We start from the raw sequence: 11,710 nt of genomic DNA on the forward strand, positions 1-11,710 counted from the left end.
TTGCAACTTGAAAATAGCCAGTGAAATTACCTTGTTCTTTTTAAGTGATTGCAACTTCAATAAACCAAGTTGTATGACAGTTGTATTATGACAAAAAGGATTTTGTCAATGAGGAAGTTAGGAGATCTATGAGTTCTGTTTTGTTAACATGTTTAAGAAAATACTAATATAACTGAATAGTTTGCAGCCGGCAGCACAAGTTGCTAAAACATAGAAATATTGATTTGATTAAACCTGTCATTAAATTGAAGTTGCAGCAACTTCACAAAATTAAGTAAATGTAATTACATTTCACAGAAACAAAAGACTAATAGTTATGTTCACTTACATTTTCAAGGCAATCAATGCCCTCCTTTTTTTGTATAATCAACTTATCACATTTTTCAGTGTAGAAACTTTTTTTGACACAGCGCCAGACGAGCTATTGCATTGGAATGGATAGGCGCTGTATTGGCATCCAGTATCTATGTATTATTTTACATCTATGGTTGTCATCCCAAACCTGTCAGACACTTGTTAGTGGGGCACAGTTTAATGCAGTCATCTAGTAGAGTATTAAATGTGAGCTATTGGAAGTGACGATAAAAAACTTAAATGTTGCTAGGGGCAATAAGGGCTACCATTGGTCCACTTTTTCAGCAACTATGGCATGGAGCTCCTTTAAGGTAATTTCATACTGCAGCAAAATGAATGTGTCTATTAGCTTAATTCCACCAAGTTCAGATATTTTCAATGATCTAAGACTCACTGTGGCTCACTGTATGGTTTTTCCACTATTGCAGGTCAATATATCTCCTTTGGAAAAGGCCTATTTATAACATTGATGTCCCAGTGTCTCCTGCTAATATTAAATCAGCTGTGCGTTGCAGTTTGGTCTCTGTAAAATAACGACCTATAAGATTAAATGTGGAACATCACCACCTTGCTTTTGGTTGCATCATGGGATGCAAAATCAAATGGGTGTCCTCAGATGTCTGGGCTGGTGTGTGCACAAATATGCACACACACACATACTCAAGTAACTCATTCAAAAGGTCAAATCAGCACCCGTACCATGATCAAAGTCATGCAAATAGATGCAGCTGGGACCCAGATGTCATAAATAAAGCAGCAGCGTTTGCAGATGATGGTACGTGTGTTTGTGCAGGATTACTAAAGCATATTGCAAAAAGTTGTGTAACTCGGCAAAGATTGTTCTCCAAGTCTTCTGTGCTGTGATGCAAAACTATTTTTTGATGGGCATCGCCTCGTACGGCGTCGGAGTGGGTGTGATAACTGCTGACGTCAGGGGAGCCATGGCTAAAGTTCAGCTGTCTGCTCTTGTGTTCTCTTTCTTTCTCTGTCATTCGTCTGTCATGAATAGCCTGTACAGAGGAGGACATGCTGTGCCAGGCTCTGCCATGCTGTCTGCAGAGAGTGTCCTCTGTCAGGGAAAGAGAGGAGAGAGCATAGTACACGCCAACGAATGTGTCTTTGGTGTGTATGTTAAGCAGTCAGAGAGCACAGGCTGCAGCTTGCCAAGCAGGAGGCCCGATGAGGACAGAGGAGTGATGGCCAGCGGGACGCCTTGTTAAAATACCCGCATGCAGCCCAAGTAGGTGTCAACCTGTAAGACGGGCTCTGATTTACACACACACAAACTGAGAGTAGAACCTGGAAGAGGAAAGAAGGGAGAAACGGAGACATTTGCAGAGAAACAGATAGGAGAAAGATGTCTAAAAACTAGTAAGGGTAGGATAAAATGAATGAATAAATGAAAAATTCTCATCAAATTAACTACTGGATAGAGTGGACAAGAGGACAACGCCAACTGAATCCCCAATTTCAGGTCATTTGCTCGACATACATGTTCGATGATTCATTCGGAGGAAGAAATAGCGTTGGGCAAGATGAAAGAAAGAACTATAGAGATAGAGAGAGGAACCAACGCCCCCCTCCCACTCTTTATTTATACTCCCAAAGACAGCAGGGTAAGATTTCTGGCACCAAAACACACGTCACGCTTACTATTTCTGTCTGAGGTGCCACATAGCATAGAGAGGTAGGGTGACAGGGCTGAGGCATCACGGGGCCAAGGGACTTCCGCACGCCCGCCCAGCCTTTATGTGACATTTCACACTTTTCTACCACCTCTGCCAGAACAGAGAGTGTGTGAATGTGTTGCAGAGCGTTTGTGTACAGAAAATGTTTTTCTGGCGAGAAAACTGCATTTATGCATGTATAATTGAAGTTATGTTCTTCGTGTGTGTTCGTGTGAAGCTGAGAGAGTGTGTTTCCTCACCTTCCTCAGAGCAAGAGGTGTCAGGGGTGCCTGAAGTTGTTGATGCGGTCTTATGAGGCGAGAAACACAGAGCATGAAAAGTGATCCCTAATGGTACAGAATCACCATGTGTGTGCTGCACACTGGATATCCTGGTAACGATGGCGCACATAACTTCTCTAGTGTAGGTAATACGCCAACTACGGATAAAAAAATCCAAACTATCCCTTTAAAATTTACAAAATCCAAGTGCTGTGTCATACATCAAAAATCTCTGTCTTTATAGACAATCTGTATATTGTCACAAGTTTTAACCAGTTGATGTGTTGAAGTTGGCGGATAGTTAGCTCATTTGCAACAGCAACTGACACTTCTTGAGCTGCCACTGCTCTGGCATGCAGTGAGCAGCTGGTGTCGGATATCCATAGGCTTGACATGCAGTAAATCATCAACACCCCGAAATATGAGCCATCGTTAATGGAACAATGCAATGCTGCAGCAGACAGAGACAAGAGTCTTAAAGTCAAAGCACTGTCATATTTATTACCAAGAAAAAAAAATACATTAAAGGCATATCATAGTCATTTGTCACAGCTGTTATTCGAACATCTTAAATATATTACTTTAACAATATGATACAGTAAAACACACTGTTGTTGACAGTTAGCAGGCTGCTGCTGGGGGCACAGTTGCGACTTAATCGACTCCTACTGGTGGTCAGGTTGAATTTGATTCAACGTGGCGACCATGAGGACGAAACACATGCACCCTCAAACTAGGGCTGCATGCAAAATCTCATTATACAGAAAACACCTGAAATTCAATACAAAAAAAGGATAGGGAGGGAAACTGCAACTAAGCAATATGTTAATGTGTTGGCAAAGATTTCAGCACAGAAGAAGCAAAAAGCCACGGCAACACTGGAGAATGTTGTGGATGTTTTTTTTTGTTGAAGATGAAATTAAGCATCTCTTTGCAACTCTCTTAAAGCACTTTGTTTCACAGAAAAGTCCTTACTATTTACACAGAGAGAGGGTTTTACTATTGACATGGAAAGGTATCACATAATGACGGTCTCAGTCTGAAGAGAATAGGTAACGAGAGGCCGGTGCTTCAGGGCGGGACTCGGGGTTCTGGTCATGGGGCTAGGGGGGCGAGTCAGGGGGCTCGGGGGACGGTACATTGGGCCTGATGGCGTGGTGATGATAGCAGTTGGGGTGCGGCCGGCCCACCTGGATGGAGGTCTTTGGTTGGCTGGCCGCGCAGGACGAGAGAAGCTCTTCTTAAGATTGGCTGGAGACAACTGGGCTGAGTGTACCTGAGCAGAGGGGGACAGTTTTTGGTTACTTGCTGTAAAATTTACGTTTCAGTTGAATAAAAAAACGAAGCAAACGAAAACCTACCTGCTGTGGTTCCTGTCTGTAAGCTGTGTTTCCTGCTCTGGGACTGGAGCTGTACTCATGTTGGATCTCCAGCATGTCCAGCAGCTCTATAAGTCCTTCATCTCTCACTCGGCCACAACCTGGCAACTCTTGCCCCGCTAATGTGCCCCTCTGGATCTTCTGAGCTCCAGAGGAAGCACTTGAGACCCTGTAGTCCATTTTGGGCTCCACATGTTGGGGCGCAGGCTTCCTCGCTCCATCTCTGTCTGCCCCACTGTTTGCCCTGGGTCTAACTTTTGGGCTCCCTGCCACCTGTGATCTCCTCTGGGACAGCTGAGGACTCCGCTGGGACCCTTTAGAACCGCTGTAGCCTCCTCTGTGATCCTTGTGGTTCTGTCTACCAGAGTCTGATGCTGACCCCCATTCTTGGCCGGGCTCTACTTCTGCTGTCAGCACGTCGGAATCTACTTGGCATTTCTGGGTAGGCACGCGCATGGGCGCCCTGCCGCCGCCTGCAGTGGCTCCCGGAGCTCTGCGCTGACAGCCAGGGGTGGGGCACTTTGGCTCTGGAGCCAGCCCCTGATGGGTCACCACCCCTGATTCAGTGAGCGTTTTACCCTCATTTTCCTGAAGCATGGCGCCAAACTTCCTTAGAACAGAAGGGCTGCCGCACTTCCTATCTCCCAGGACGCCAGGGCCAACGGACTTCCTGTCCATGGCAGGAGATTCAGCGGCTGTGATTGGGAACTGTGAGCGTGGTTGTGCAGTAGGAGCATCCCTTTGTCCGAGAGGGGGCTTGGCACCTGTGTTTTCTTTGTTGGGGGAACACTCTCTACGAGCGGAGCTCCTCATGTGGGACACTTGGTTCTTTCTGTTTTCAGCCTCCTCAAAACTGCCCAAAAACTGCTCTTGACCAAGCCTGAACCAAACCAGAACATAACATAAGATTACCAGGAGTTTCCCTCTATGGAGCCCATAATGTCCCAAAAGATGATACTTTTTAATTTTGTGCATTTATTATTTTTCCCACAACATGATAACTTGTGGAAACAAGTCTTGTTCCTACAAGATCCTACAACAACTTCTTCCACCTGTATAATTAACTTGTTCCCACAAGATAATTATCTTGTGGGCAAAAGTCATTATCTTGTTCCCACAATATAATGACTTGTTCACAATAGATAATGTCTTGTTTCCACAATATGACTTGCTCCCACAACATAATTATCTTGTTCCCATATGATATAACTTGTTCCCACAAGATGATGACTTATTCAACAAGATAATACCTGGTGCGGACAAGATAATTCCTTTATCACAAAATATATTAACTTGTTCCCACAACATAATAACATCACGTCTCATAACAAGATAATTATTTTGTGCATGCAAGATAATCCAGTTGTTCCCAAAAGATTCTAACTTGTTCCCTAACATAAAAACTTGGCTGCAAAAGATACAAAATATCGCCTTTCGGGACTTTTGGGCCTCTGTATCTCTGCACATAACATCGTACTACAAAAAAGTTCATGAATGTGGCTTCCTGTGTTCTTACTTTTCAGTTCCAGAACTTCTTCTGATCTCGGATCCCGGGCTCACCTTGATTGTGTCACTAAAGCGCTGAAAGAGAGGGGAATAAGATATTTAAACAAACATCCATATCGGCCTCCGCCTACTATTTTTAAAAGCTTTAAATGAACATGCTACTTCAGGATCACTGGCAACGCTCCGTTCACTGTACCGTACCAGAACTGAACCTCAGCTAACCCCTGATCATCACTTGATATAGCGCAGCTAAAACTACTCTGATCTACTGTACTTTAACGAGGTTGTGCACGTGGCTGTGCACATGGCTGTGCACGAGGCTCTCCATGTGGACAAGGAAACAGTTTAACGTCTTGGCTTTCTTCTTGACTGCTTTGTCAGGAGTTAGGAGCAACCGCAGTGAAAGAATGTGAAACTAACTCCTATCTGGTAACTTGTCTGTGTAAGCAGACTGGAAGGAACCAGCTAAATGTAATCAATATGTTCTGACTGAACCCCACTTTGACTCATATCACGCCCTCATATCTGGTTTCCTCCGATGTGCAGATGCCAACAGAATGAAACGTAAGGCGGAGAAATTCTTAGATAAGAGAAACAAACTTACCACATGGCGAGCTCCATTGTTCTTCCGGCTCATTTGCTTCCCCTGCCCCAAGTAATCCTGCAGCAAGTCTCCAATCTCTGAGTTGGCGTGGCAGTAACCGTAGCCATTTTGATGACTCACTGGGTAGCTGTACCCATTGGGGCCGTAGTTACAGCCGTTACTATAGTGATTTGGCACAGTTCTAACTGCGGCATGATTCTTGCTGTGATGGCCGGACGCAAAAAGGCCGTTGCTGTGGTGGCACTCCAGCTCGCCTCCATTTTTCTGGTTGTCTGTAGTGATGTCGTTTGCTCCTCTGCGGGCCTGGACTTCATTGTACAGCTGAAAAATAAAAACAAAAGAGACATGAAAACAACTTCCTGCATACACAGATGTCAGCAGCAGGACGTGTATTTACGCAACAAACAAGTCTTATAATTATCACAAAATTGTTGCACATCCTAAACTATATTTATCATCAACACATTATTCCACTTTGCACAACCATCTGTTTCCCATCGCAACCTTTGATACTCCTTTAGTATCCACTTTCAGACTGTGTGGGTGTGAGAGAGAGAGTGTATGTCTGTCTGCACATCACAGTTTAATTAGCTTGTTAACATTTGTCTGTATCATTGCTCCAACAAGGCCATGAGGTTGAGTCAGTCGGTGCACTGCCAACAGTTTAGCGTGGTGCACATACGCGCGTGCACACACTACACAATTAACACACACTCTAGGGACTACGGGAGCACTTCTTAACCTGGAAACAAAATCATTAGCATGTTTGTACACCCTAACAAATATGTAATATTTGTGTTGCAACACAAACCAAAACTCTAAATAAATCTTAAACTTTTTTAGCTGTCTTATAAACAACTCTATTGTTAAAGTTGGAGAACAGAATTGAACATAACTACAAACTCCTGACTTTTACTGACATATTTCTGCGTCAGTGTGTGTAGTATTGTTCACTAGAGATCAATCCCAGCAGGCACCAGACGTCAGAAAGATTTTGTAATCTGCCGTTGGTCAGACTTCAAATTTTGGTTCGGGTTAATTTTAACTGCAGTTCATTCATTAATTTTGTATTTTAGTAGTTAACATTAGTTAAAGGGACATTTTAAAATATCGAGATATATATTGTGTTTCACAATATAGTCTTAAAATATTGCAATATTATTTTAAAGCCATATCACGAGCCCTACCCTGCATCGTCAATTTACTCCACTAAGCATGTGTGTGTTTTTTTATTTTAATAAGATTTTGGTGGCTAGCTTGGAGGAGAAAGAAAGAAAAGTTGATTCATCACATCACACTAACAGCAGTGTGTAAGAGTAAAGTTTAAAACACTGGGTTGCCACCCCTTAAAAACCCATTTTCACACATTATAAGTCAAATGATCCACTCACTGACCCAAACTGTCCACTAATCCACATCAAGTGACTGTATTTAATGTGTCATAATTCCAATACAATGTGTGTTTTTAGGGAAAACTGCAGCTTTTTTAAGGCTCCAGTTTCTATCTGATTTAAACATTTTTTCTAATTTTACCTCTTCGATTTTTCTCTGAATGTCCTGCAGCTGGTCCTCCCACTCCTGCATCTCTGAGTCAAAGTTGTCCATCAGCTCCGGCCTCTCCTGCCCCCAGCCACGGCCGCCGTGTTCCAGCCCACGCTCCAGATCAATGGCTGCCATGACGCAGGCCGCTCGATACCCAGAGGCCGCTTTAAATGGCAATTTCCCCTTTCTCCTGTTTCCTGTCAGAGGTCAGTGTCGAGATGGAGGGATCGATGGCCTGCAAACACTGTAAAGACAAATACATGTCATTTTTTTCACTTGGAAATCTACTTTTTTCTTTAGACAAGCCTTTTGACACAATGCATTACCAAGGTAGACTAAAACACAGTGCAGCACCATTGGCAATGACACCTATTTGAGGTTAAACTGCATTTGAATTTGTCTTTTTTTTTTCTTGTCTCTGCTGCTTAAATGACTTATAGTGTTTGACACTTTTCACACTTGCAAAGGTCAGATATTTACAGCCTTCTCCTTTCACATTCTTCAAAATTCTCAGGCATGTAAGTCTACCTATGCAGCACGTGTGGACAAGAGTGTTGTATGACAGCTCTTGGTCACTTTGACCTCCAGGCTGTCTCTGTATGTCGCCACATGGGGAAGAAAAACTTACATTTAGTGTTTTTTTAAATGCAGGATCAAAATCTCAAATTATTGCAGTGTCATATCTCAGATGCAAAGACATAGATTTTGGTGGAGGAGCAGTAAATATGTGCACTGGTGTCTCCCCAACAACATGAAGGTAACAGGACTTTTATTTTGACAAAAGCAAAGACCTTTACACCACATCTGATGCAGAAAAAGCACAAATTGGTGCATAAAAATTCACCAGAATGCAGGAAATCAAGTGCTCAAAGTGTGTCCCTGTTTCATGTGCCCACCCGCCCAATACTAAATCAAAACCAACACTCTTGCTCTGATCCATCCCAAATCACTGTAACGTTCATTAACCGCATTGTGTTGTTGTGTCCCAGTGGGGGTGCTAATTGCCTAATTAATATCGCAGTCCCCTGGCTTTGTGTTTGTTGTTGTTGCTATCAATAAATATGACAAGTATCCCGGTCGAAAGTGCCCGAATGTACCAGCCGCTTCCCTCCCACCTGTGATGTAAGAGTACAGATATTAATAATCTTGTAGCTATGCATAGTAAACTGGCTGTGTGGCCTATGCACATGGGAGAGTGAAAGAGAGAGTGCATATATATGTCAGGACCAAAAAGAACTCCAAACTTGATTAAAATAAATAGATTCATTTGATTTTAAATTAAATGAAAAATAAACAACAATTTAACAATTTGAAATTTAAAAAGAAAAGAAAATCACAGCTAGGCTAAACATGACAACTTTGGACTCAGGCAGCTTCATGTTTTGGCATTTATAAAGTTTAAACTTAAATATTTTAAGCCTATATTCAGTTCAAAATTACATTTTTATTAAGAAAATAATATTATAATAATAAAATTACCAACTTGCTCAAAATAAAATGAATAACTATGATTTTAAATAAAAAAAAAAATAATTAAAATAATTAAAAGAAAATCACCACAAGGCTGAACATGACAGCTGTGGATTCAGGCAACTTCATGTTTTGCTACTTATACAGTCTGAACTTTTAACTTTTTAATATATTAAGCCTAAATACAATTAAAATGTATTTAATTATTTAAAACTACAAAGGACAGCTAAAATGCAGGTTTGTAAATACATGAAGTGAACCATAACAAATGACCTGCTAGAATACACCCTGACATTGACATATAAATAATCACACACAAAATTGCAGCATCAGTGCTTTAAAATCTTCCCATATAGCACTAAACCATTAAAAAAATATTGCAGCTGTCATTATTGCCCCAGCAATAAATAGCTGTCCTTACCTCTTTCAGAATAAAAGTTTTCTCTGCTCCAGAATAAATCCTCAGCCTACTCTGCGCGCGCTGCAACACATTCACTCCCCTCTGCTCCCAATTGTCAAGTCCCCTCTCTCAGCTGCTTCCTCCTCTCTTTTCCTCCTCAGTGTTACGTAAACCCCCCGCGAGTTGGATTTAAAGGGCCCCCGTCCTCCTATAGTCACGCCTCTGTGTCAGGGTTAAGTCCTGAGCGCAGAGATGAAGGGTAAACAACTTCTGTTCCAGCCGGGGTCCCCAGCCTTTATACCGCTCCCCTCTGTTTACGTGGGTGCGCCATTGGAGCCAGGATCAAATATCATAATGTCAAATTTATTCCAGCATTTGAAGTCTCGATGGGACAACTGTCGTCACCAACATCCTAGCTATAATTACCGGGGCTCACGGAGAGAGGGAAAGTGTTTACATAGCTATTTCAGCTGCTGTGATCTCCCCGGCCAATGGGCTTCTCTGTTGCTACTCTGCTTTAGGATGCGTGGGCAGATTTTGTCTTGTGACCAGGCCCCCCACTGCAAATCATTTTTCCAAGGGGTGCCAAATGGGTGTGTGTGACACAGTGAGTAATAATGTGTCACAGTCAATAATATCTTTATTGAAGGATGTCACGGAAAGGAAGCAGCAAGGTGAATGGCTGGCATGTTTGGCAGTCATTTTTTATTATTTTAAACGTCAGTATTAATGGTTTTAATTTTTTTCTGGCATTTACAGGGATGTTAATAGTATTTGAGGACATCGGGGCTTAGCCCAGACTTAAGTGGGGGGTTCAGGGGGATCCTTCCCCAGGATTTTTAGACAAGCTCTATAATTTCAAAAAAAGCATTCTGGTACCTTATTTCAACATGTTCTCGTCCCAAGTCATCACATATCGTCGCTTTGTCAGCGGACTTTCTCGTCTTCATATTTCACTCTACTTATTCTTCTGCATCTGCTGCTGATGCTCCCAGATGCTGCAACAAACACCAGGATGTCAACAAAAGCACATGGTTAGGATTAGGCTTTAAAAGCATGTGGTTACGTTTTAGCAACAAAAACACATGGCAACCAACGGCAGGACGTTTACGAAAGCAAATGGTTGGCTTTAAGCAACAAAAGCATGTTATTATGTTTGTTTGTTTTTTTTTAGTCATTTTGAGTTTTTTGGTTGTTTTTTCTATTTTTCTTTTATCATTTTTAATTTTAGGGTATTTTTTTTATTTAAAAAAATAATAATTCTGCATTTTTAGGTTGTTTTTTTCTAGGTTTTTATAACATAAATTTTAGGGTTCGTCTTCTTCTGTAATATTGATGGGCTGTTTTTTAAAATAATTTTGAGTTTTTTGGGTGTGTATGTTTCTTTTTCTTTTTTCAAAAAGATTATTCTGCATCGGGTACATTTACATTTAATACTTTAAGTACATTTTACCTGATTATACTTGCTTATTTAAGTACCATTTTCAGTGCAGGACTTTTTTTCACCATGTAGTATTAGTACTTTTACTTCCTCCACCACTGGTTACTAATTATATTTATTCAACTACAAGTATGAACAGGATGACAGATTATTAGATCCAGGGCTTTTAAAAAAATCATTAGGCTTGTGCTTATGTATGAAACATACATTTAGCCTACATATTTGGATCCCGGGCTGTTTATAAAATATTCAGGGCTGAAGCCTCAGACGACCAGGCATAACGTCGCCACTGGGCATTTATGTTTCAAAGAGCAAAAAAAACCCTCATCTCAATGACCTACGGTAACCTGATCCCGTGACTGTGTTCTTGCTCATCCTGTGACGTCTGAAGACAGTTGCTACCGTTCATCTGACACACCATCAATTACTAATGCCTGTCCTCTAATCAGGAGTCCTGCTGGGAATTTTGGGGGCCCCGCTCGGACAAGATCTGACATTTGGCACTGATCATCAGAATTCCTTCCAGTTTAAAGCCCGCTGGGATCATCACCATTATTCCCTCCACCTGTTGTGTTCCCTAATAAATGATAAATCCTTCACAAGTTAAAGAGAGGGGATAAAAACAAACTTTATCCTTACTTTACCTTCATGCAACAACAGCAGGACGGTACATGAAGAGTCGTTCTGGAAAACAAAGAGGAGGCGACTGCTGACATAACTCACAACGAGAGAAAATATATTTGGTGACAAAGTTAAAGCAGCAGCGTGGAGAAGTGATTTAGGTTTCCTCTCTTACACTGATGTGACCTTAAAGCTCAATATAAGCAGTACTAAACCTGACATGACCTCCGTTTCTGGATCATATTCTATCTAAAGCATATCCACCTATCAGGGTGTAACCCCATAACCTCAACTCAAAGGTCCACTGACAGAGGCTACGTCCACTGTCCTGTTGGCAAAATATATTTATTCATATTCTTGCCACGACTTAGTAAAGAAGATCAATACCACTCTCATGTATGTTAATGTGGCAATATCAAAAATTCGGTTCTGGTTGATTTGATCA

General features: G+C 41.7%; 1 protein-coding gene across 1 annotated transcript; it reads right to left on the reverse strand.

Annotated features, from left to right (window-relative positions):
* Nucleotides 1–2,782: 2,782 nt before the first annotated feature.
* On the reverse strand, nucleotides 2,783–7,483 carry LOC148186815 (uncharacterized). The gene is made up of 5 exons (XM_088089461.1): nucleotides 7,325–7,483; nucleotides 5,792–6,112; nucleotides 5,198–5,262; nucleotides 3,664–4,561; nucleotides 2,783–3,578 (listed from the first exon to the last, which is right to left on the reverse strand). The coding sequence occupies exons 1-5, from the start codon at nucleotides 7,466–7,468 to the stop codon at nucleotides 3,321–3,323; spliced, it is 1,686 nt and encodes a 561-aa protein (XP_087945587.1). The 5' UTR covers nucleotides 7,469–7,483; the 3' UTR covers nucleotides 2,783–3,320.
* Between the last annotated feature and the right edge of the window lie 4,227 nt (nucleotides 7,484–11,710).

The sequence above is a fragment of the Plectropomus leopardus genome, chromosome 16 (assembly GCF_026936395.1).
Source record: "Plectropomus leopardus strain MGB_pleo_1.0 chromosome 16, ASM2693639v1, whole genome shotgun sequence".
Classification (NCBI taxonomy): domain Eukaryota; kingdom Metazoa; phylum Chordata; class Actinopteri; order Perciformes; family Serranidae; genus Plectropomus; species Plectropomus leopardus.

Bases quoted from the DNA above. Each gene is read 5' to 3' on its own strand.
- LOC148186815 (XM_088089461.1), bottom strand. From the start codon at position 7,468: ATGGCAGCCATTGATCTGGAGCGTGGGCTGGAACACGGCGGCCGTGGC. The intron at 5,263-5,791 runs GTAAGTTTGTTT...CCTCTCTTTCAG, and splicing joins ACAATGGAGCTCGCCATGTG to CGCTTTAGTGACACAATCAA. The intron at 3,579-3,663 runs GTAGGTTTTCGT...CCCTCTGCTCAG, and splicing joins ACAGACAGGAACCACAGCAG to GTACACTCAGCCCAGTTGTC.